This window comes from Ascaphus truei, unplaced genomic scaffold, assembly GCF_040206685.1.
Source record: "Ascaphus truei isolate aAscTru1 unplaced genomic scaffold, aAscTru1.hap1 HAP1_SCAFFOLD_1681, whole genome shotgun sequence".
NCBI lineage: Eukaryota > Metazoa > Chordata > Amphibia > Anura > Ascaphidae > Ascaphus > Ascaphus truei.
Genome location: NW_027454575.1, coordinates 33408 through 59676, shown reverse-complemented (window position 1 = coordinate 59676; position 26269 = coordinate 33408). Strand labels below are relative to the sequence as shown.

At 58.6% G+C, this 26269-nt stretch overlaps 1 protein-coding gene across 1 annotated transcript in view; it reads left to right on the top strand.

Moving 5' to 3' along the window:
- LOC142476741 (membrane-spanning 4-domains subfamily A member 8-like) overlaps positions 1-25202 on the top strand; it is a gene marked incomplete at its 3' end in the record, with an annotated part of 36295 nt that extends 11093 nt beyond the window's left edge. Inside the window, exons 3-4 of the mRNA XM_075581902.1 lie at positions 22871-22927; positions 25062-25202. Coding sequence (XP_075438017.1) covers positions 22871-22927; positions 25062-25202 — 198 coding nt within the window. The remainder of the gene's footprint in view (positions 1-22870; positions 22928-25061) is intronic.
- Positions 25203-26269: the final 1067 nt, after the last annotated feature.

Here is a 26269-nt window from a genome sequence, read left to right as displayed (position 1 = left end):
GTATAATCACTTACAGCCGGTATAATCACTTACAGCCGGTATAATCACTTACAGCCGATATAATCACTTACAGCCGGTATAATCACTTACAGTCGGTATAATCACTTACAGCCGGTATACTCACACACAGCCGGTATAATCACTTACAGCCGGTATACTCACACACAGCCGGTATAATCACACACAGCCGGTATAATCACTTACAGCCGGTATAATCACACACAGCCGGTATAATCACTTACAGCCGGTATAATCACTTACAGCCGGTATAATCACACACACACAGCCGGTATAATCACTTACAGCCGGTATAATCACTTACAGCCGGTATAATCACTTACAGCCGGTATAATCACGTACAGCCGGTATAATCACTTACAGCCGGTATAAATCACACACAGCCGGTATAATCACACACACACAGCCGGTATAATCACTTACAGCCGGTATAATCACACACAGCCGGTATAATCACACACACACAGCCGGTATAATCACTTACAGCCGGTATAATCACACACAGCCGGTATAATCACTTACAGCCGGTATAATCACTTACAGCCGGTATAATCACTTACAGCCGGTATAATCACACACAGCCGGTATAATCACTTACAGCCGGTATAATCACTTACAGCCGGTATAATCACTTACAGCCGGTATAATCACTTACTGCCGGTATAATCACTTACAGCCGGTATAATCACTTACAGCCGGTATAATCACTTACAGCCGGTATAATCACTTACAGCCGGTATAATCACTTACAGCCGGTATAATCACGTACAGCCGGTATAATCACTTACAGCCGGTATAATCACTTACAGCCGGTATAATCACACACAGCCGGTATAATCACTTACAGCCGGTATAATCACACACAGCCGGTATAATCACACACACACAGCCGGTATAATCACTTACAGCCGGTATAATCACTTACAGCCGGTATAATCACTTACAGCCGGTATAATCACGTACAGCCGGTATAATCACTTACAGCCGGTATAATCACTTACAGCCGGTATAATCACACACAGCCGGTATAATCACTTACAGCCGGTATAATCACACACAGCCGGTATAATCACACACACACAGCCGGTATAATCACTTACAGCCGGTATAATCACTTACAGCCGGTATAATCACGTACAGCCGGTATAATCACTTACAGCCGGTATAATCACTTACAGCCGGTATAATCACACACAGCCGGTATAATCACTTACAGCCGGTATAATCACACACAGCCGGTATAATCACACACACACAGCCGGTATAATCACTTACAGCCGGTATAATCACTTACAGCCGGTATAATCACTTACAGCCGGTATAATCACTTACAGCCGGTATAATCACTTACAGCCGGTATAATCACTTACAGCCGGTATAATCACACACAGCCGGTATAATCACTTACAGCCGGTATAATCACTTACAGCCGGTATAATCACTTACAGCCGGTATAATCACACACAGCCGGTATAATCACTTACAGCCGGTATAATCACTTACAGCCGGTATAATCACACACAGCCGGTATAATCACACACAGCCGGTATAATCACTTACAGCCGGTATAATCACTTACAGCCGGTATAATCACTTACAGCCGGTATAATCACTTACAGCCGGTATAATCACTTACAGCCGGTATAATCACTTACAGCCGGTATAATCACACACAGCGTTTTTGGATCGCTTCCCAGCGTGTGGTAGGAACTCTTTGCTTTGATGGTAATGTTGCTCACATATTGTAGAGTTCACAGTCCCCTTCCGCTGTGTGTCCGCTGCGCCCATCACCTCCGATTTCCTTGAGGGGGGACACTGCACCTCTCCTACTCCCCTGTACCTTGCGCACGGTAAGGGGTGCCGGGAGGAGATATTACAGCAGCAATGTCTCATTCACACTCTTAACAGGGCCAGCAAAGGGGAATCCTCGCCCCACGTCACACGTTGTAGGGAGCTATGGTGGCTCAGCAAGTCCAAAAATCTAACATGTTTCACAAATGCTTCATCGTAGATCTCTGAGCTAACTGTATGAAACCCCTCTTTATTGTACCTCAGACTATAGAACCTGCCACTGAGGTGGGGGCCTGAGTCCTGTGGATTATGGTTTAACTCTTATAGTGTGGGGTATATGTGGTGTGAGGCCAGATAAACTGGACACAACACAACTGTAATGAATTCTAACAAACGTTATATCTATATCTATACATTGGAACAGGTATAAACACAGAGCTGCAATACTCAAGTGACCATTATAATTAGGGCCACACCATACATACACTCCAAACTCCATGCAACTCTGACCCTCAAGGTGGCTGGCTCCCTGTCTAACAGTTACACTGTCTGTCTCCTTCATCAGCTCTCTTACTGGCTTATCATAGTCACATGTCCTATGGAGAGCATACCAGTTAAAGGGGCAGTGTCCTGTGTTGCCTGCAGACACAGAGGGCTACATAATAATAATAATAATAATAATAATAATAATAATAATAATAATAATAATAATAATAATAATAATAATAATAATAAGATCAGCAAAATAATGTAATCTATGCCGGAAGTCAGAAGGATCCTCACAGGAGATAATACCTGTGCCCGGGTCCAAAAAAGGGAATGGATATAAGGAGACTAATTCTAAAGTGTACATAAACAGAACAATATCTCTCAATAATGGCTAATTAAGAAGTGCAGCCCCGTTATAGATGGAAGTATATAGAGGAAGAGTGTTCACTCAATATCACCGCACAGTCTGCAGAGGAATCGTCCGTAAATGAGGCGTCCACAGTCCCAAATAAGGACACAAAAAGATTGTATCTAGGAGTGGACAGGCGCCAAAGACTCCATGCTGCAAGGATGTCGTCTCTCAACTACAACCCGACGTACGTTTCGCACTTTGCTTTATCAGGGGCGTCGTTTCAATTGTTCACTCACCGCCATTATATACCGAATATGTGGAGACGTGATATTAAAGACAGATAAAAATATGCAATGCGTGTGTAACACGTGTAATGTGTGTGTAACAAGTGTAATGTGTGTGTAACACGTGTAATGTGTGTGTAACACGTGTAATGTGTGTGTTGTGAGGGCTTCAAGAATTTAACTCCCTCACTTTTCCAGGCATAGGAGGCCACACCCTAGCTTCCAGGTCTAGTAGGGTGTTCCAATCCACTCCTGATTGGAAAGTGGAGTTTAAAAGACGTACTCCTTTCTCAAGGATCCCTAACCTGAAGGAGAGCAGGTTCGCAGAGGGTTTAACAGAGCTTCACAAGGCCTCACCGAGCTCCCCAACCTGCAAGGAAGCAGGGCCTCACCGAGCTCCCCAACCTGCAAGGAAGCAGGGCCTCACCGAGCTCCACAACCTGCAAGGAAGCAGGGCCTCACAGACCTCCCCAACCTGCAAGGAAGCAGGGCCTCACCGAGCTCCCACACCTGCAAGGAAGCAGGGCCTCACCGAGCTCCACAACCTGCAAGGAAGCAGGGCCTCACCGAGCTGCCACACCTGCAAGGAAGCAGGGCCTCACCGAGCTCCACAACCTGCACGGAAGCAGGGCCTCACCGAGCTCCACAACCTGCAAGGAAGCAGGGCCTCACCGAGCTCCCACACCTGCAAGGAAGCAGGCCCTCAGCGAGCTCCACAACCTGCAAGGAAGCAGGGCCTCACAGTGCACCCCAACCTGCAAGGAAGCAGGGCCTCACTGAGCTCCACAACCTGCAAGGAAGCAGGGCTTCACAGATCTCCCCAACCTGCAAGGAAGCAGGGCCTCACAGAGCTCCCAACCTGGTAGGAAGCAGGGCCTCACCGAGCTCCCAACCTGCAAGGAAGCAGGGCCTCACCGAGCTCCCCAACCTGCAAGAAAGCATGGCCTCAAAGAGCTCCCCAACCTGCAAGGAAGCAGAGTCTCACAGTTCTCCCACACCTGCAAGGCAGCAGGGCCTCACAGTGCCCCCCAACCTGGAGGAAGCAGGGCCTCACAGTGCTCCAACACCTGCAAGGAAGCAGGGCTTCACAGTGCTCCCCAACCTGCAAGGAAGCAGGGCCTCACAGACCTCCCAACCTGCAAGGAAGCAGGGCCTCACCGAGCTCCCACACCTGCAAGGAAGCAGGGCCTCACCAAGCTCCCCAACCTGCAAGGAAGCAGGGCCTCACAGAGCTCCCCAACCTGCAAGGAAGCAGGGCCTCACAGAGCTCCACAACCTGCAAGGAAGCAGAGCATCACAGAGCTCCCAACCTGCAAGGAAACAGGGCCTCACAGAGCTCCCCAACCTGCAAGGAAGCAGGGCCTCACCGAGCTCCCACACCTGCAAGGAAGCAGGGCCTCACCGAGCTCCACAACCTGCAAGGAAGCAGGGCCTCACCGAGCTGCCACACCTGCAAGGAAGCAGGGCCTCACCGAGCTCCACAACCTGCAAGGAAGCAGGGCCTCACCGAGCTCCACAACCTGCAAGGAAGCAGGGCCTCACCGAGCTCCCACACCTGCAAGGAAGCAGGCCCTCAGCGAGCTCCACAACCTGCAAGGAAGCAGGGCCTCACCGAGCTCCCCAACCTGCAAGGAAGCAGGGCCTCACCGAGCTCCACAACCTGCAAGGAAGCAGGGCCTCACAGACCTCCCCAACCTGCAAGGAAGCAGGGCCTCACCGAGCTCCCACACCTGCAAGGAAGCAGGGCCTCACCGAGCTCCACAACCTGCAAGGAAGCAGGGCCTCACCGAGCTGCCACACCTGCAAGGAAGCAGGTCCTCACCGAGCTCCACAACCTGCAAGGAAGCAGGGCCTCACCGAGCTCCACAACCTGCAAGGAAGCAGGGCCTCACCGAGCTCCCACACCTGCAAGGAAGCAGGCCCTCAGCGAGCTCCACAACCTGCAAGGAAGCAGGGCCTCACAGTGCTCCCCAACCTGCAAGGAAGCAGGGCCTCACTGAGCTCCACAACCTGCAAGGAAGCAGGGCTCCACAGATCTCCCCAACCTGCAAGGAAGCAGGGCCTCACAGAGCTCCCAACCTGGTAGGAAGCAGGGCCTCACCGAGCTCCCAACCTGCAAGGAAGCAGGGCCTCACCGAGCTCCCCAACCTGCAAGAAAGCATGGCCTCAAAGAGCTCCCCAACCTGCAAGGAAGCAGAGTCTCACAGTTCTCCCACACCTGCAAGGAAGCAGGGCCTCACAGTGCCCCCCAACCTGGAGGAAGCAGGGCCTCACAGTGCTCCAACACCTGCAAGGAAGCAGGGCTTCACAGTGCTCCCCAACCTGCAAGGAAGCAGGGCCTCACAGACCTCCCAACCTGCAAGGAAGCAGGGCCTCACCGAGCTCCCACACTTGCAAGGAAGCAGGGCCTCACCAAGCTCCCCAACCTGCAAGGAAGCAGGGCCTCACAGAGCTCCCCAACCTGCAAGGAAGCAGGGCCTCACAGAGCTCCACAACCTGCAAGGAAGCAGAGCATCACAGAGCTCCCAACCTGCAAGGAAACAGGGCCTCACAGAGCTCCCCAACCTGCAAGGAAGCAGGGCCTCACCGAGCTCCACAACCTGCAAGGAAGCAGGGCCTCACCGAGCTCCCCAACCTGCAAGGAAGCAGGGCTTCACCGAGCTCCCCAACCTGCAAGGAAGCAGGGCCTCACGGCGCTCCCCAACCTGCAAGGAAGCAGGGCCTCACAGAGCTCCCAACCTGCAAGGAAGCAAGAACTCACAGAGCTCCCCAACCTGCAAGGAAGCAGGAACTCACAGAGCTCCCCAACCTGCAAGGAAGCAGGGCCTCACCGAGCTCCCCAACCAACAAGGAAGCAGGGCCTCACAGAGCTCCCCAACCTGCAAGGAAGCAGGTACTCATTGAGATCCCCAACCAACAAGGAAGCAGGGCCTCACCGACCTCCACAACCTGCAAGGAACCAGGGCCTCACCGACCTCCACAACCTGCAAGGAACCAGGGCCTCACCGTGCTCCCATCCTGCAAGGAAGCAGGGCCTCACCGAGCTCCCATCCTGCAAGGAAGCAGGGCCTCACCGAGCTCCCACACCTGCAAGGAAGCAGGGCCTCACCGAACTCCCACACCTGCAAGGAAGCAGGGCCTCACCGAGCTCCACAACCTGCAAGGAAGCAGGGCCTCACCGAGCTCCCCAACCTGCAAGGAAGCAGGGCCTCACAGTGCTCCCCAACCTGCAAGGAAGCAGGGCCTCACCGAGCTCCACAACCTGCAAGGAAGCAGGAACTCACCGAGCTCCCCAACCTGCAAGGAAGCATGGCTTCACAGAGCTCCCAACCTGGAAGGAAGCAGGGCCTCACCGAGCTCCCAACCTGCAAGGAAGCAGGGCCTCACCGAGCTCCCCAACCTGCAAGGAAGCATGGCCTCACAGAGCTCCCCAACCTGCAAGGAAGCAGGTACTCATTGAGATCCCCAACCAACAAGGAAGCAGGGCCTCACCGACCTCCACAACCTGCAAGGAACCAGGGCCTCACCGACCTCCACAACCTGCAAGGAACCAGGGCCTCACCGTGCTCCCATCCTGCAAGGAAGCAGGGCCTCACCGAGCTCCCATCCTGCAAGGAAGCAGGGCCTCACCGAGCTCCCACACCTGCAAGGAAGCAGGGCCTCACCGAGCTCCCACACCTGCAAGGAAGCAGGGCCTCACCGAGCTCCACAACCTGCAAGGAAGCAGGGCCTCACCGAGCTCCCCAACCTGCAAGGAAGCAGGGCCTCACAGTGCTCCCCAACCTGCAAGGAAGCAGGGCCTCACCGAGCTCCACAACCTGCAAGGAAGCAGGAACTCACCGATCTCCCCAACCTGCAAGGAAGCATGGCTTCACAGAGCTCCCAACCTGGAAGGAAGCAGGGCCTCACCGAGCTCCCAACCTGCAAGGAAGCAGGGCCTCACCGAGCTCCCCAACCTGCAAGGAAGCATGGCCTCACAGAGCTCCCCAACCTGCAAGGAAGCAGGGCCTCACCGAGCTCCCCAACCTGCAAGGAAGCAGGGCCTCACCGAGCTCCAACACCTGCAAGGAAGCAGGGCTTCACAGTGCTCCCCAACCTGCAAGGAAGCAGGGCCTCACAGACCTCCCACACCTGCAAGGAAGCAGGGCCTCACCAAGCTCCCACACCTGCAAGGAAGCAGGGCCTCACCAAGCTCCCCAACCTGCAAGGAAGCAGGGCCTCACAGAGCTCCCAACCTGCAAGGAACCAGGGCCTCACCGAGCTCCACAACCTGCAAGAAACCAGGGCCTCACCGAGCTCCCATCCTGCAAGGAAGCAGGGCCACACCGAGCTCCCACACCTGCAAGGAAGCAGGGCCTCACCGAGCTCCACAACCTGCAAGGAAGCAGGGCCTCACCGAGCTCCCCAACCTGCAAGGAAGCAGGGCTTCACCGAGCTCCCCAACCTGCAAGGAAGCAGGGCCTCACAGTGCTCCCCAACCTGCAAGGAAGCAGGGCCTCACGGTGCTCCCCAACCTGCAAGGAAGCAGGGCCTCACCAAACTCCCCAACCTGCAAGGAAGCAGGACCTCACCGAGCTCCCCAACCTGCAAGGAAGCAGGGCCTCACCGAGCTCCCCAACCTGCAAGGAAGCAGGGCCTCACAGTGCTCCACAACCTGCAAGGAAGCAGGGCCTCACCGAGCTCCCCAACCTGCAAGGAAGCAGGAACTCACAGAGCTCCCCAACCTGCAAGGAAGCAGGAACTCACCGAGCTCCCCAACCTGCAAGGAAGCAGGGCTTCACCGAGCTCCCCAACCAACAAGGAAGCAGGGCCTCACCGAGCTCCCCAACCTGCAAGGAAGCAGGAACTTACAGAGCTCCCCAACCTGCAAGGAAGCAGGAACTCACCGAGCTCCCCAACCTGCAAGGAAGCAGGGCTTCACCGAGCTCCCCAACCAACAAGGAAGCAGGGCCTCACAGTGCTCCCCAACCTGCAAGGAAGCAGGAACTCATTGAGCTCCCAACCTGCAAGGAAGCAGGGCCTCACCGAGCTCCACAACCTGCAAGGAAGCAGGGCCTCACCGAGCTCCCCAACCTGCAAGGAAGCAGGAACTCACAGAGCTCCCCAACCTGCAAGGAAGCAGGAACTCACCGAGCTCCCCAACCTGCAAGGAAGCAGGGCCTCACCGAGCTCCCCACCTGCAAGGAAGCAGGGCCTCACCGAGCTCCCCACCTGCAAGGAAGCAGGGCCTCACCGAGCTCCCCAACCAACAAGGAAGCAGGGCCTCACAGTGCTCCCCAACCTGCAAGGAAGCAGAAACTCATTGAGCTCCCAACCTGCAAGGAAGCAGGGCCTCACAGAGCTCCCCAACCTGCAAGGAAGCAGGGCTTCACCGAGCTCCCCAACCTGGATGGAATCAGGGCCTCACCGAGCTCCCAACCTGCAAGGAAGCAGGGCCTCACCGAGCTCCCATCCTGCAAGGAAGCAGGGCTTCACCGAGCTCCCACACCTGCAAGGAAGCAGGACCTCACGGAGCTCCCAATCCTGCAAGGAAGCAGGGCTTCACAGAGCTCGCAACCTGAAAGGAAGCAGGGCATCACCGAGCTCCCAACCTGCAAGGAAGCAGGAACTCACAGAGCTCCCAACCTGGAAGGAAGCAGGAACTCACAGTGCTCCCCAACCTGCAAGGAAGAAGGACCTCACGGTGCTCCCCAACCTGCAAGGAAGCAGGGCCTCACCGAGCTCCCACACCTGCAAGGAAGCAGGGCCTCACTGAGCTCCCCAACCTGCAAGGAAGCAGGGCCTCACAGTGCTCCCCAATCTGCAAGGAAGCAGGGCCTCATAGAGCTCCCCAACCTGCAAGGAAGCAGGGCCTCACAGTGCTCCAACACCTGCAAGGAAGCAGGGCATCACAGAGCTCCCAACCTGCAAGGAAGCAGGAACTCACAGAGCTCCCCAACCTGCAAGGAAGCAGGAACTCACCGAGCTCCCCAACCTGCAAGGAAGCAGGGCCTCACGGTGCTCCCCAACCTGCAAGGAAGCAGGACCTCACGGTGCTCCCCAACCTGCAAGGAAGCAGGGTCTCACCGAGCTCCCCAATCTGCAAGGAAGCAGGGCCTCACAGAGCTCCCCAACCTGCAAGGAAGCAGGGCCTCACAGAGCTCCCAACCTGCAAGGAAGCAGGGCCTCACCGAGCTCCCATCCTGCAAGGAAGTAGGGCCTCACCAAACTCCCCAACCTGCAAGGAAGCAGGGCCTCACCAAACTCCCCAACCTGCAAGGAAGCAGGGCCTCACAGAGCTCCCCAACCTGCAAGGAAGCAGGGCCTCACCGAGCTCCCCAACCTGCAAGGAAGCAAGGCCTCACCGAGCTCCCCAACCTGCAAGGAAGCAGGGTCTCACAGTGCTCCCACACCTTCAAGGAAGCAGGGCCTCACAGAGCTCCCACACCTGCAAGGAAGCAGGGCCTCACCGATCTCCCAACCTGCAAGGAAGCAGGGCCTCACCGAGCTCCCACACCTGCAAGGAAGCAGGGCCTCACAGTGCTCCCCAACCTGCAAGGAAGCAGGGCCTCACCGAGCTCCCCAACCTGCAAGGAAGCACGGCCTCACAGTGCTCCCCAACCTGCAAGGAAGCAGGGCCTCACAGATCTCCCAACTTACAAGGAAGCAGGGCCTCACCGAGCTCCCAACCTGCAAGGAAGCAGGAACTCACCGAGCTTCCCAACCTGCAAGGAAGCAGGGCCTCACAGAGCTCCCCAATCTGCAAGGAAGCAGGACCTCACGGTGCTCCCCAACCTGCAAGGAAGCAGGGCCTCACAGAGCTCCCCAACCTGGAAGGAAGCAGGGCCTCACAGAGCTCCCAACCTGCAAGGAAGCAGGGCCTCACCGAGCGCCCCAACCTGCAAGGAAGCAGGGCCTCACAGATCTCCCAACTTGCAAGGAAGCAGGGCCTCACCGAGCTCCCAACCTGCAAGGAAGCAGGAACTCACCGAGCTCCCCAACCTGCAAGGAAGCAGGGCCTCACAGAGCTCCCCAACCTGCAAGGAAGCAGGGCCTGACAGTGCTACCAACCTGCAAGGAAGCAGGGCCTCACAGAGCTCCCACACCTGGAAGGAAGCAGGGCCTCACAGAGCTCCCAACCTGGAAGGAATCAGGGCCTCACCGAGCTCCCAACCTGCAAGGAAGCAGGGCCTCACAGATCTCACAACTTGCAAGGAAGCAGGGCCTCACAGAGCTCCCAACCTGGAAGGAAGCAGGGCCTCACCGAGCTCCCAACCTGCAAGGTACCAGGGCCTCACCGAGCTCCCAACCTGCAAGGAAGCAGGGCCTCACCGAGCTTCCCAACCTGCAAGGAAGCAGGAACTCACAGAGCTCCCCAACCTGCAAGGAAGCAGGGCCTCACAGATCTCCCAACTTGCAAGGAAGCAGGGCCTCACAGAGCTCCCAACCTGGAAGGAAGCAGGGCCTCACCGAGCTCCCAACCTGCAAGGAAGCAGGGCCTCACCGAGCTCCCAACCTGGAAGGATGCAGGGCCTCACCGAGCTCCCAACTTGCAAGGAAGCAGGGCCTCACCGAGCTCCCAACCTGCAAGGAAGCAGGGCCTCACCGAGCTCCCAACTTGCAAGGAAGCAGGGCTTCACCGAGCTTCCCAACCTGCAAGGAAACAGGGCCTCACAGAGCTCCCCAACCTGCAAGGAAGCAGGGCTTCACAGAGCTCCCCAACCTGCAAGGAAGCAGGGCCTCACAGGTCTCCCAACTTGCAAGGAAGCAGGGCCTCACCGAGCTCCCAACCTGCAAGGAAGCAGGGCTTCACAGAGCTCCCCAACCTGCAAGGAAGCAGGGCCTCACAGATCTCCCAACTTGCAAGGAAGCAGGGCCTCACAGAGCTCCCAACCTGCAAGGAAGCAGGACCTCACGGTGCTCCCCAACCTGCAAGGAAGCAGGGCCTCACCGAGCTCCCCAACCTGCAAGGAAGCAGGGCTTCACCGAGCACCCCAACCTGCAAGGAAGCAGGGCCTCACTGAGCTCCCAACCTGCAAGGAAGCAGAGCCTCACCGAGCTCCCACACCTGCAAGGAAGCAGGGCCTCACAGAGCTCCCAACTGCAAGGAAGCAGGGCCTCACCGAGCTCCTCAACCTGCAAGGAAGCAGGGCCTCACCGAGCTCCCAACCTGCAAGGAAGCAGGGCCTCACCGAGCTCCCACACCTGCAAGGAAGCAGGGCCACACAGAGCTCCCCAACCTGCAAAGAAGCAGGGCCTCACGGTGCTCCCCAACCTGCAAGGAAGCAGGGCCTCACCGAGCTCCCCAACCTGCCAGGAAGCAGGAACTCACCGAGCTCCCCAACCTGCAAAGAAGCAAGAACTCACAGAGCTCCCCAACCTGCAAGGAAGCAGGGCCTCACAGAGCTCCCCAACCTGCAAGGAAGCAGGGCCTCACCGAGCTCCCAACCTGCAAGGAAGCAGGGCCTCACCGAGCTCCCAACTTGCAAGGAAGCAGGGCCTCACCGAGCTCCCAACCTGCAAGGAAGCAGGGCCTCACCGAGCTCCCAACCTGCAAGGAAGCACGGCCTCACAGAGCTCCAAACCTGCAAGCTAGCAGGGCCTCACCAAGCTCCCCAACCTGCAAGGAAGCAGGGCCTCACCGAGCTCCCCAACCTGCAAGTAAGCAGGGCCTCACCGAGCTCCCAACCTGCAAGGAAGCAGGGCCTCACAGAGCTCCCAACCTGCAAGCTAGCAGGGCCTCACAGTGCTCCCCAATCTGCGAGGAAGCAGGACCTCACGGTGCTCCCCAACCTGCAAGGAAGCAGGGCCTCACCGAGCTCCCCAACCTGCAAGGAAGCAGGGCCTCACCGAGCTCCCAACCTGCAAGGAAGCAGGGCCTCACAGAGCTCCCAACCTGCAAGCTAGCAGGGCCTCACCGAGCTCCCCAACCTGCAAGGAAGCAGGGCCTCACCGAGCTCCCCAACCTGCAAGGAAGCAGGGCCACACCGAGCTCCCAACCTGCAAGGAAGCAGGGCCTCACAGAGCTCCCAACCTGCAAGCTAGCAGGGCCTCACAGTGCTCCCCAATCTGCGAGGAAGCAGGACCTCACGGTGCTCCCCAACCTGCAAGGAAGCAGGGCCTCACCGAGCTCCCCAACCTGCAAGGAAGAAGGGCTTTACCGAGCTCCCAACCTGCAAGGAAGCAGTGCCTCACAGAGCTCCCAACCTGCAAGGAAGCAGGGCCTCACCGAGCTCCAAACCTGCAAGGAAGCAGGGCCTCACAGATCTTCCAACTTGCAAGGAAGCAGGGCCTCACAGAGCTCCCAACCTGGAAGGAAGCAGGGCCTCACCGAGCTCCCAACCTGCAAGGAAGCAGGGCCTCACCGAGCTCCCAACCTGCAAGGAAGCAGGGCTTCACCGAGCTTCCCAACCTGCAAGGAAGCAGGGCCTCACAGATCTCCCAACTTGCAAGGAAGCAGGGCCTCACCGAGCTCCCAACCTGCAAGGAAGCAGGGCTTCACAGAGCTCCCCAACCTGCAAGGAAGCAGGGCCTCACAGAGCTCCCCAACCTGCAAGGAAGCAGGGTCTCATAGAGCTCCCACACCTGCAAGGAAGCAGGGCCTCACCGAGCTCCCTAACCTGCAAGGAAGCAGGGCCTCACAGAGCTCCCACACCTGCAAGGAAGCAGGGCCTCACAGATCTCCCAACTTGCAAGGAAGCAGGGCCTCACAGAGCTCCCAACCTGCAAGGAAGCAGGGCCTCACCGAGCTCCCAACCTGCAAGGAAGCAGGGCCTCACCGAGCTCCCAACCTGCAAGGAAGCAGGAACTCACAGAGCTCCCCAACCTGCAAGGAAGCAGGGCCTCACAGAGCTCCCCAACCTGCAAGGAAGCAGGGCCTCACAGAGCTCCCCAACCTGCAAGGAAGCAGGAACTCACCGAGCTCCCAACCTGCAAGGAAGCTGGGCCTCACGGTGCTCCCAAACCTGCAAGGAAGCAGGGCCTCACCGAGCTCCCAACCTGCAAGGAAGCAGGGCCTCACCGAGCTCCCCAACCTGCAAGGAAGCAGGGCCTCACAGAGCTCCCAACCTGGAAGGAAGCAGGGCCTCACCGAGCTCCCAACCTGCAAGGAAGCAGGGCCTCACCGAGCTCCCAACCTGCAAGGAAGCAGGGCTTCACCGAGCTTCCCAACCTGCAAGGAAGCAGGGCCTCACAGATCTCCCAACTTGCAAGGAAGCAGGGCCTCACCGAGCTCCCAACCTGCAAGGAAGCAGGGCTTCACAGAGCTCCCCAACCTGCAAGGAAGCAGGGCCTCACAGAGCTCCCCAACCTGCAAGGAAGCAGGGTCTCACAGTGCTCCCACACCTGCAAGGAAGCAGGGCCTCACAGATCTCCCAACTTGCAAGGAAGCAGGGCCTCACGAGCTCCCAACCTGCAAGGAAGCAGGGCCTCACCGAGCTCCCAACCTGCAAGGAAGCAGGGCCTCACCGAGCTCCCAACCTGCAAGGAAGCAGGGCCTCACAGAGCTCCCCAACCTGCAAGGAAGCAGGGCCTCACAGAGCTCCCCAACCTGCAAGGAAGCAGGGCCTCACCGAGCTCCCAACCTGCGAGGAAGCAGGGCCTCACAGAGCTCCCCAACCTGCAAGGAAGCAGCTAACTCACCGAGCTCCCAACCTGCAAGGAAGCTGGGCCTCACGGTGCTCCCAAACCTGCAAGGAAGCAGGGCCTCACCGAGCTCCCAACCTGCAAGGAAGCAGGGCCTCACCGAGCTCCCCAACCTGCAAGGAAGCAGGGCCTCACAGAGCTCCCCAACCTGCAAGGAAGCAGGAACTCACCGAGCTCCCAACCTGCAAGGAAGCAGGGCCTCACAGAGCTCCCAAACCTGCAAGGAAGCAGGGCCACACCGAGCTCCCAACCTGCAAGGAAGCAGGGCCTCACTGAGCTCCACAACCTGCAAGGAAGCAGGGCTTCACAGATCTCCCCAACCTGCAAGGAAGCAGGGCCTCACAGAGCTCCCAACCTGGTAGGAAGCAGGGCCTCACCGAGCTCCCAACCTGCAAGGAAGCAGGGCCTCACTGAGCTCCCCAACCTGCAAGAAAGCATGGCCTCAAAGAGCTCCCCAACCTGCAAGGAAGCAGGGCCTCACAGAGCTCCACAACCTGCAAGGAAGCAGAGCATCACAGAGCTCCCAACCTGCAAGGAAACAGGGCCTCACAGAGCTCCCCAACCTGCAAGGAAGCAGGGCCTCACCGAGCTCCACAACCTGCAAGGAAGCAGGGCCTCACAGAGCTCCCATCCTGCAAGGAAGCAGGGCCTCACCGAGCTCCCCAACCTGCAAGGAAGCAGGGCTTCACCGAGCTCCCCAACCTGCAAGGAAGCAGGGCCTCACGGCGCTCCCCAACCTGCAAGGAAGCAGGGCCTCACAGAGCTCCCAACCTGCAAGGAAGCAGGAACTCACAGAGCTCCCCAACCTGCAAGGAAGCAGGAACTCACAGAGCTCCCCAACCTGCAAGGAAGCAGTACTTCACCGAGCTCCCCAACCAACAAGGAAGCAGGGCCTCACAGAGCTCCCCAACCTGCAAGGAAGCAGGTACTCATTGAGCTCCCCAACCAACAAGGAAGCAGGGCCTCACCGACCTCCACAACCTGCAAGGAACCAGGGCCTCACCGACCTCCACAAACTGCAAGGAACCAGGGCCTCACCGTGCTCCCATCCTGCAAGGAAGCAGGGCCTCACCGAGCTCCCATCCTGCAAGGAAGCAGGGCCTCACCGAGCTCAAACACCTGCAAGGAAGCTGGGCCTCACCGAGCTCCCACACCTGCAAGGAAGCAGGGCCTCACCGAGCTCCACAACCTGCAAGGAAGCAGGGCCTCACCGAGCTCCCCAACCTGCAAGGAAGCAGGGCCTCACAGTGCTCCCCAACCTGCAAGGAAGCAGGGCCTCACCGAGCTCCACAACCTGCAAGGAAGCAGGAACTCACCGAGCTCCCCAACCTGCAAGGAAGCATGGCTTCACAGAGCTCCCAACCTGGAAGGAAGCAGGGCCTCACCGAGCTCCCAACCTGCAAGGAAGCAGGGCCTCACCGAGCTCCCCAACCTGCAAGGAAGCATGGCCTCACAGAGCTCCCCAACCTGCAAGGAAGCAGGGTCTCACCGAGCTCCCCAACCTGCAAGGAAGCATGGTCTCACAGTGCTCCCACACCTGCAAGGAAGCAGGGCCTCACAGTGCCCCCCAACCTGCAAGGAAGCAGGGCCTCACCGAGCTCCAACACCTGCAAGGAAGCAGGGCTTCACAGTGCTCCCCAACCTGCAAGGAAGCAGGTCCTCACAGACCTCCCACACCTGCAAGGAAGCAGGGCCTCACCAAGCTCCCACACCTGCAAGGAAGCAGGGCCTCACCAAGCTCCCCAACCTGCAAGGAAGCAGGGCCTCACAGAGCTCCCAACCTGCAAGGAACCAGGGCCTCACCGAGCTCCACAACCTGCAAGAAACCAGGGCCTCACCGAGCTCCCATCCTGCAAGGAAGCAGGGCCACACCGAGCTCCCACACCTGCAAGGAAGCAGGGCCTCACCGAGCTCCACAACCTGCAAGGAAGCAGGGCCTCACCGAGCTCCCCAACCTGCAAGGAAGCAGGGCTTCACCGAGCTCCCCAACCTGCAAGGAAGCAGGGCCTCACAGTGCTCCCCAACCTGCAAGGAAGCAGGGCCTCACGGTGCTCCCCAACCTGCAAGGAAGCAGGGCCTCACCAAACTCCCCAACCTGCAAGGAAGCAGGACCTCACCGAGCTCCCCAACCTGCAAGGAAGCAGGGCCTCACCGAGCTCCCCAACCTGCAAGGAAGCAGGGCCTCACAGTGCTCCACAACCTGCAAGGAAGCAGGGCCTCACCGAGCTCCCCAACCTGCAAGGAAGCAGGAACTCACAGAGCTCCCCAACCTGCAAGGAAGCAGGAACTCACCGAGCTCCCCAACCTGCAAGGAAGCAGGGCTTCACCGAGCTCCCCAACCAACAAGGAAGCAGGGCCTCACAGTGCTCCCCAACCTGCAAGGAAGCAGGAACTCATTGAGCTCCCAACCTGCAAGGAAGCAGGGCCTCACCGAGCTCCACAACCTGCAAGGAAGCAGGGCCTCACCGAGATCCCCAACCTGCAAGGAAGCAGGAACTCACAGAGCTCCCCAACCTGCAAGGAAGCAGGAACTAACCGAGCTCCCCAACCTGCAAGGAAGCAGGGCCTCACCGAGCTCCCCACCTGCAAGGAAGCAGGGCCTCACCGAGCTCCCCACCTGCAAGGAAGCAGGGCCTCACAGAGCTCCCCAACCAACAAGGAAGCAGGGCCTCACAGTGCTCCCCAACCTGCAAGGAAGCAGGAACTCATTGAGCTCCCAACCTGCAAGGAAGCAGGGCCTCACAGAGCTCCCCAACCTGCAAGGAAGCAGGGCTTCACCGAGCTCCCCAACCTGGATGGAATCAGGGCCTCACCGAGCTCCCAACCTGCAAGGAAGCAGGGCCTCACCGAGCTCCCATCCTGCAAGGAAGCAGGGCTACACCGAGCTCCCACACCTGCAAGGAAGCAGGACCTCACGGAGCTCCCAATACTGCAAGGAAGCAGGGCTTCACAGAGCTCGCAACCTGAAAGGAAGCAGGGCATCACCGAGCTCCCAACCTGCAAGGAAGCAGGAACTCACAGAGCTCCCAACCTGGAAGGAAGCAGGAACTCACAGTGCTCCCCAACCTGCAAGGAAGAAGGACCTCACGGTGCTCCCCAACCTGCAAGGAAGCAGGGCCTCACCGAGCTCCCACACCTGCAAGGAAGCAGGGCCTCACTGAGCTCCCCAACCTGCAAGGAAGCAGGGCCTCACAGTGCTCCCCAATCTGCAAGGAAGCAGGACCTCACAGAGCTCCCCAACCTGCAAGGAAGCAGGGCCTCACAGTGCTCCAACACCTGCAAGGAAGCAGGAACTCACAGAACCCCCAACCTGCAAGGAAGCAGGGCCTCACAGTGCTCCAACACCTGCAAGGAAGCAGGGCTTCACAGTGCTCCCTAACCTGCAAGGAAGCAGGGCCTCACAGACCTCCCACACCTGCAAGGAAGCAGGGCCTCACCGAGCTCCCACACCTGCAAGGAAGCAGGGCCTCACAGAGCTCCCCAACCTGCAAGGAAGCAGGGCCTCACAGAGCTCCCCAACCTGCAAGGAAGCAAGGCCTCACAGACCTCCCCAACCTGCAAAGAAGCAGGGCCTCACCGAGCTCCCCAACCTGCAAGGAAGCAGGGCCTCACCGAGCTCCCCAACCTGCAAGGAAGCAGGGCCTCACCGAGCTCCCAACCTGCAAGGAAGCAGGGCCTCACAGTGCCCCCCAACCTGCAAGGAAGCAGGGCATCACAGAGCTCCCAACCTGCAAGGAAGCAGGAACTCACAGAGCTCCCCAACCTGCAAGGAAGCAGGAACTCACCGAGCTCCCCAACCTGCAAGGAAGCTGAGCCTCACAGAGCTCCCCAACCTGCAAGGAAGCAGGGCCTCACGGTGCTCCCCAACCTGCAATTAAGCAGGACCTCACGGTGCTCCCCAACCTGCAAGGAAGCAGGGTCTCACCGAGCTCCCCAATCTGCAAGGAAGCAGGGCCTCACAGAGCTCCCCAACCTGTAAGGAAGCAGGGCCTCACAGAGCTCCCAACCTGCAAGGAAGCAGGGCCTCACCGAGCTCCCATCCTGCAAGGAAGTAGGGCCTCACCAAACTCCCCAACCTGCAAGGAAGCAGGGCCTCACCAAACTCCCCAACCTGCAAGGAAGCAGGGCCTCACAGAGCTCCCCAACCTGCAAGGAAGCAGGGCCTCACAGAGCTCCCCAACCTGCAAGGAAGCAAGGCCTCACCGAGCTCCCCAACCTGCAAGGAAGCAGGGTCTCACAGTGCTCCCACACCTTCAAGGAAGCAGGGCCTCACAGAGCTCCCACACCTGCAAGGAAGCAGGGCCTCACCGATCTCCCAACCTGCAAGGAAGCAGGGCCTCACCGAGCTCCCACACCTGCAAGGAATAAGGGCCTCACAGTGCTCCCCAACCTGCAAGGAAGCAGGGCCTCACCGAGCTCCCCAACCTGCAAGGAAGCACGGCCTCACAGTGCTCCCCAACCTGCAAGGAAGCAGGGCCTCACAGATCTCCCAACTTACAAGGAAGCAGGGCCTCACCGAGCTCCCAACCTGCAAGGAAGCAGGAACTCACCGAGCTTCCCAACCTGCAAGGAAGCAGGGCCTCACAGAGCTCCCCAATCTGCAAGGAAGCAGGACCTCACGGTGCTCCCCAACCTGCAAGGAAGCAGGGCCTCACAGAGCTCCCCAACCTGGAAGGAAGCAGGGCCTCACAGAGCTCCCAACCTGCAAGGAAGCAGGGCCTCACCGAGCGCCCCAACCTGCAAGGAAGCAGGGCCTCACAGATCTCCCAACTTGCAAGGAAGCAGGGCCTCACCGAGCTCCCAACCTGCAAGGAAGCAGGAACTCACCGAGCTCCCCAACCTGCAAGGAAGCAGGGCCTCACAGAGCTCCCCAACCTGCAAGGAAGCAGGGCCTGACAGTGCTACCAACCTGCAAGGAAGCGGGGCCTCACAGAGCTCCCACACCTGGAAGGAAGCAGGGCCTCACAGAGCTCCCAACCTGGAAGGAATCAGGGCCTCACCGAGCTCCCAACCTGCAAGGAAGCAGGGCTTCACAGATCTCACAACTTGCAAGGAAGCAGGGCCTCACAGAGCTCCCAACCTGGAAGGAAGCAGGGCCTCACCGAGCTCCCAAACTGCAAGGTACCAGGGCCTCACCGAGCTCCCAACCTGCAAGGAAGCAGGGCCTCACCGAGCTTCCCAACCTGCAAGGAAGCAGGGCCTCACAGATCTCCCAACTTGCAAGGAAGCAGGGCCTCACAGAGCTCCCAACCTGGAAGGAAGCAGGGCCTCACCGAGCTCCCAACCTGCAAGGAAGCAGGGCCTCACCGAGCTCCCAACCTGGAAGGATGCAGGGCTTCACCGAGCTTCCCAACCTGCAAGGAAACAGGGCCTCACAGAGCTCCCCAACCTGCAAGGAAGCAGGGCTTCACAGAGCTCCCCAACCTGCAAGGAAGCAGGGCCTCACAGATCTCCCAACTTGCAAGGAAGCAGGGCCTCACCGAGCTCCCAACCTGCAAGGAAGCAGGGCTTCACAGAGCTCCCCAACCTGCAAGGAAGCAGGGCTTCACAGAGCTCCCCAACCTGCAAGGAAGCAGGGCCACACAGAGCTCCCCAACCTGCAAAGAAGCAGGGCCTCACGGTGCTCCCCAACCTGCAAGGAAGCAGGGCCTCACCGAGCTCCCCAACCTGCCAGGAAGCAGGAACTCACCGAGCTCCCCAACCTGCAAAGAAGCAAGAACTCACAGAGCTCCCCAACCTGCAAGGAAGCAGGGCCTCACCGAGCTCCCCAACCTGCAAGGAAGCAGGGCCTCACCGAGCTCCCAACCTGCAAGGAAGCAGGGCCTCACCGAGCTCCCAACTTGCAAGGAAGCAGGGCCTCACCGAGCTCCCAACCTGCAAGGAAGCAGGGCCTCACCGAGCTCCCAACCTGCAAGGAAGCAGGGCCTCACAGAGCTCCCAACCTGCAAGCTAGCAGGGCCTCACCAAGCTCCCCAACCTGCAAGGAAGCAGGGCCTCACCGAGCTCCCCAACCTGCAAGGAAGCAGGGCCTCACCGAGCTCCCAACCTGCAAGGAAGCAGGGCCTCACAGAGCTCCCAACCTGCAAGCTAGCAGGGCCTCACAGTGCTCCCCAATCTGCGAGGAAGCAGGACCTCACGGTGCTCCCCAACCTGCAAGGAAGCAGGGCCTCACCGAGCTCCCCAACCTGCAAGGAAGCAGGGCCTCACTGAGCTCCCAACCTGCAAGGAAGCAGGGCCTCACAGAGCTCCCAACCTGCAAGCTAGCAGGGCCTCACCGAGCTCCCCAACCTGCAAGGAAGCAGGGCCTCACCGAGCTCCCCAACCTGCAAGGAAGCAGGGCCACACCGAGCTCCCAACCTGCAAGGAAGCAGGGCCTCACAGAGCTCCCAACCTGCAAGCTAGCAGGGCCTCACAGTGCTCCCCAATCTGCGAGGAAGCAGGACCTCACGGTGCTCCCCAACCTGCAAGGAAGCTGGGCCTCACCGAGCTCCCCAACCTGCATGGAAGAAGGGCTTTACCGAGCTCCCAACCTGCATGGAAGCAGTGCCTCACAGAGCTCCCAACCTGCAAGGAAGCAGGGCCTCACCGAGCTCCAAACCTGCAAGGAAGCAGGGCCTCACAGATCTTCCAACTTGCAAGGAAGCAGGGCCTCACCGAGCTCCCAACCTGGAAGGAAGCAGGGCCTCACCGAGCTCCCAACCTGCAAGGAAGCAGGGCCTCACCGAGCTCCCAACCTGCAAGGAAGCAGGGCTTCACCGAGCTTCCCAACCTGCAAGGAAGCAGGGCCTCACAGATCTCCCAACTTGCAAGGAAGCAGGGCCTCACCGAGCTCCCAACCTGCAAGGAAGCAGGGCTTCACAGAGCTCCCCAACCTGCAAGGAAGCAGGGCCTCACCGAGCTCCCTAACCTGCAAGGAAGCAGGGCCTCACAGAGCTCCCACACCTGCAAGGAAGCAGGGCCTCACAGATCTCCCAACTTGCAAGGAAGCAGGGCCTCACCGAGCTCCCAACCTGCAAGGAAGCAGGGCCTCACCGAGCTCCCAACCTGAAAGGAAGCAGGGCTTCACCGAGCTTCCCAACCTGCAAGGAAGCAGGGCCTCACAGATCTCCCAACTTGCAAGGAAGCAGGGCCTCACCGAGCTCCCAACCTGCAAGGAAGCAGGGCTTCACAGAGCTCCCCAACCTGCAAGGAAGCAGGGCCTCACAGAGCTCCCCAACCTGCAAGGAAGCAGGGTCTCACAGTGCTCCCACACCTGCAAGGAAGCAGGGCCTCACAGATCTCCCAACTTGCAAGGAAGCAGGGCCTCACCGAGCTCCCAACCTGCAAGGAAGCAGGGCCTCACCGAGCTCCCAACCTGCAAGGAAGCAGGGCCTCACCGAGCTCCCAACCTGCAAGGAAGCAGGGCCTCACAGAGCTCCCCAACCTGCAAGGAAGCAGGGCTTCACCGAGCTCCCCAACCTGCAAGGAAGCAGGGCCTCACCGAGCTCCCAACCTGCGAGGAAGCAGGAACTCACCGAGCTCCCAACCTGCAAGGAAGCTGGGCCTCACGGTGCTCCCAAACCTGCAAGGAAGCAGGGCCTCACCGAGCTCCCCAACCTGCAAGGAAGCAGGAACTCACAGAGCTCCCAACTGCAAGGAAGCAGGGCCTCACCGAGCTCCCCAACCTGCAAGGAAGCAGGGCCTAACCGAGCTCCCCAACCTGCAAGGAAGCAGGGCCTCACCGAGCTCCCCAACCTGCAAGGAAGCAGGGCCTCACAGATCTCCCAACTTGCAAGGAAGCAGGGCCTCACCGAGCTCCCAACCTGCAAGGAAGCAGGGCTTCACAGAGCTCCCCAACCTGCAAGGAAGCAGGGCCTCACCGAGCTCCCTAACCAGCAAGGAAGCAGGGCCTCACAGAGCTCCCACACCTGCAAGGAAGCAGTGCCTCACAGATCTCCCAACTTGCAAGGAAGCAGGGCCTCACCGAGCTCCCAACCTGCAAGGAAGCAGGGCCTCACCGAGCTCCCAACCTGCAAGGAAGCAGGGCTTCACCGAGCTTCCCAACCTGCAAGGAAGCAGGGCCTCACAGATCTCCCAACTTGCAAGGAAGCAGGGCCTCACCGAGCTCCCAACCTGCAAGGAAGCAGGGCTTCACAGAGCTCCCCAACCTGCAAGGAAGCAGGGCCTCACAGAGCTCCCCAACCTGCAAGGAAGCAGAGTCTCACAGTGCTCCCACACCTGCAAGGAAGCAGGGCCTCACAGATCTCCCAACTTGCAAGGAAGCAGGGCCTCACCGAGCTCCCAACCTGCAAGGAAGCAGGGCCTCACCGAGCTCCCAACCTGCAAGGAAGCAGGGCCTCACCGAGCTCCCAACCTGCAAGGAAGCAGGGCCTCACAGAGCTCCCCAACCTGCAAGGAAGCAGGGCTTCACCGAGCTCCCCAACCTGCAAGGAAGCAGGGCCTCACCGAGCTCCCAACCTGCGAGGAAGCAGGAACTCACCGAGCTCCCAACCTGCAAGGAAGCAGGGCCTCACCGAGCTCCCAACCTGCAAGGAAGCAGGAACTCACAGAGCTCCCAACTGCAAGGAAGCAGGGCCTCACCGAGCTCCCCAACCTGCAAGGAAGCAGGGCCTAACCGAGCTCCCCAACCTGCAAGGAAGCAGGGCCTCACCGAGCTCCCCAACCTGCAAGGAAGCAGGGTCTCACAGAGCTCCCCAACCTGCAAGGAAGCAGGGCCTCACAGAGCTCCCCAACCTGCAAGGAAGCAGGAACTCACCGAGCTCCCAACCTGCAAGGAAGCAGGGCCTCACAGAGCTCCCCAACCTGCAAGGAAGCAGGGCCTCACCGAGCTCCCCAACCTGCAAGGAAGCAGGGCCTCACAGAGCTCCCAACCTGCAAGGAAGCAGGGCCTCACAGTGCTCCCCAACCTGCAAGGAAGCAGGGCCTCACAGAGCTCCCCAACCTGCAAGGAAGCAGGGTCTCACAGAGCTCCCCAAACTGCAAGGAAGCAGGGCCTAACCGAGCTTCCACACCTGCAAGGAAGCAGGAACTCACCGAGCTCCCAACCTGCAAGGAAGCAGGGCCTCACCGAGCTCCCAACCTGCAAGGAAGCAGGGCCTCACCGAGCTCCCCAACCTGCAAGGAAGCAGGGCCACACCGAGCTCCCCAACCTGCAAGGAAGCAGGTCAATATGCCACAGTGTACAACATGTTTAATGTGTTTATGCTTAACATGTGTGTAATATGTGTGTCTACTGTACAATATGCATGTGTGTATGTCACGTGTGTAGTGTGTGAGTAACACGTATGTAATGCGTGTGTTCTGCTCCCTGCAGTACATTATCTCAGGATCGCTGTCGGTCGCTGCTGAGAATAAGCAGTCCCGCTGCCTGGTGAGTTCTCTGCCCGTCACAGACCTGCAGAGTATCACTTCCTCATTTCCCCCGTCACAGACCTGCAGAGTATCACTCCCTCATCTCCCCCCCCCCCGTCACAGACCTGCAGAGAATCACTCCCTCATCTCCCCCGTCACCGACCTGCAGAGTATCACTCCCTCACCTCCCCCGTCACAGACCTGCAGAGTATCACTCCCTCACCTCCCCCGTCACAGACCTGCAGAGTATCACTCCCTCCCTCCCCTTCACCGACCTGCAGAGTATCACTCCCTCACCTCCCCCGTCACAGACCTGCAGAGTATCACTCCCTCATCTCCCCCGTCACAGACCTGCAGAGTATCACTCCCTCATCTCCCAAGTCACAGACCTGCAGAGTATCACTCCCTCACCTCCCCGTCACAGACCTGCAGAGTATCACTCCCTCATCTCCCCGTCACAGATCTGCAGAGTATCACTCCCTCACCTCCCCGTCACAGACCTGCAGAGTATCACTCCCTCATCTCCCCCGTCACAGACTTGCAGAGTATCACTCCCTCATCTCCCCCGTCACAGATCTGCAGAGTATCACTCCCTCACCTCCCCGTCACAGACCTGCAGAGTATCACTCCCTCATCTCCCCGTCACAGATCTGCAGAGTATCACTCCCTCACCTCCCCGTCACAGACCTGCAGAGTATCACTCCCTCATCTCCCCCGTCACAGACCTGCAGAGTATCACTCCCTCATTTCCCCCGTCACAGACCTGCAGAGTATCACTCCCTCATCTCCCCAGTCACAGACCTGCAGAGTATCACTCCCTCACCTCCCCGTCACAGACCTGCAGAGTATCACTCCCTCATCTCCCCAGTCACAGACCTGCCAAATCACTCCCTCATCTCCCTCCGTCACAGACCTGCAGAGTATCACTCCCTCACCTCCCCCGTCACAGACCTGCAGAGTATCACTCCCTCACCTCCCCCGTCACAGACCTGCAGAGTATCACTCCCTCATCTCCCCCGTCACAGACCTGCAGAGTATCACTCCCTCATCTCCCCCGTCACAGATCTGCAGAGTATCACTCCCTCACCTCCCCGTCACAGACCTGCAGAGTTTCACTCCCTTATCTCCCCCGTCACAGACTTGCAGAGTATCACTCCCTCATCTCCCCCGTCACAGACCTGCAGAGTATCACTCCCTCATCTCCCCCGTCACAGACCTGCAGAGTATCACTCCCTCATCTAACCCGTCACAGACCTGCAGAGTATCACTCCCTCACCTCCCCGTCACAGACCTGCAGAGTATCACTCCCTCATCTCCCCCGTCACAGACCTGCAGAGTATCACTCCCTCACCTCCCCGTCACAGACCTGCAGAGTATCACTCCCTCATCTCCCCCGTCACAGACTTGCAGAGTATCACTCCCTCATCTAACCCGTCACAGACCTGCAGAGTATCACTCCCTCATCTCCCCCGTCACAGACCTGCAGAGTATCACTCCCTCATCTCCCCAGTCACAGACCTGCAGAGTATCACTCCCTCATCTCGCCCGTCACAGACCTGCAGAGTATCACTCCCTCATCTCCCCCGTCACAGACCTGCAGAGTATCACTCCCTCATCTCCCCCGTCACAGACCTGCAGAGTATCACTCCCTCATCTAACCCGTCACAGACCTGCAGAGTATCACTCCCTCACCTCCCCCGTCACAGACCTGCAGAGTATCACTCCCTCACCTCCCCCGTCACAGACCTGCAGAGTATCACTCCCTCACCTCTCCCCTATCACAGTTGCAGAGTATCACTCCCTCACCTCCCCCTATCACAGACCTGCAGAGCATCACATCCTCAACACCCACCATCACAGATCTGCAGAGTATCACCCCACACTCACCCCCATCACAGATCTGCAGAGTATCACCCCCCACTCACCCCCATCACAGATCTGCAGAGTATCACCTCCCATCCCCAATCTGCAGAGTATCACCCCCCACCCCCCATCACAGATCTGCAGAGTATCACCTCCCACCCCCCATCATAGATCTGCAGAGTATCACCACCCACCCCCCATCCCAGATCTGCAGAGTATCACCCCCTCCACCCCCCCCCCAATCCCAGATCTGCAGAGTATCACTCCCTCACCTTTTCCTCTCTGTGCAGGTCAGAGGGTCTGTGGCTATGAATGTTATCAGCTCCATCATCTCGTTTGCTGCCCTTGGTCTGTTCATCACGGATACTCTGCTTTATGATTGTTATTCTTACTGCAACTCGCAGTACTGTAACTGCAGCTACACAGTCTGGGTGAGTATCACTAAGTGTGTGTGTGACAGATAGTAAGTATGTCTCTCAGCCTGTTACTGGCTGTAACGGGACACTTTCCATGCTGAAACGTGTCTAAGGCCACGTCCAGGGTGAAGCTGGACGCGCATGCGCGCTCGTGCTCTGCGCAATCAAACAAATTGCGACAATGCGTTGGTCCCGTGAGCGCTCCGCGCTCAGCTGCTTGCCAAGACAATTGTGTTTGCATTTGTCGCGCTTTCCCTGGTCACGTGCGCGGTTCAGTTAATGAGGGCGAACCGCTCACGTGATGTCACAGGCACGCGCCCCTCCACCCCCCACCGCCCCCCCCGGCACGCAACTAGAAGGCCAGGAATCGCCCGGGCAACATGTGCGCCTGACGTCACAGCACTCGAGCGCCAGCGAGCGCAATCTCACCCTGGACAAGGCCTAACGCAGGTTCCTAGTGCACGTGATGTCATGCACTCCTCCTCGTGCGCACTCGCGGCCACTATAATTCCAGCCTAAGGCTACGGCCCAAGTCATCCCGGCTGCAGATTGAGCCTCTGATTAAGCCACCTGTGCTGAAGCAGGGATATAAGGAGAAAACCGGTGCTTCAAAGATTAATTGTGTCCATATGATGACATAAAAACTCCTCAATAGGACTCCATATAGATTCCTGAAAGTAGCAGCATCCCATACCTGGGACTGGGGAACTAGTGCCTGCTGCCCCCAATGGCACAAAAGATAACAGTACAATATTTGTCCCCAGACTGAATAATAAGTCCTAAATGTGGAAACTGGGCTGAAACAACTCACTCACTGGGTATCCTGTCCATCATAGGAGTCCATAGGGAAGATCAGACGGCGTGCAGAATCTGCGTGTAATTATCAAGGTGTAAGTACCCTGATAACGGGCGCACGGCTCAAAACGCATAGGTGCGCTTTTTTGTATCAGGGGTCTGTAACAGGGGACTTTATCCCTGTTCAAAAATGTGCCTCTAAACCAGCAGTGTGGTGGTTAACTGCTGTTAGACAATTAACCAACACCACCTGGCTGATTACAGGTGTCAGAAAGAACCTGCCTCTG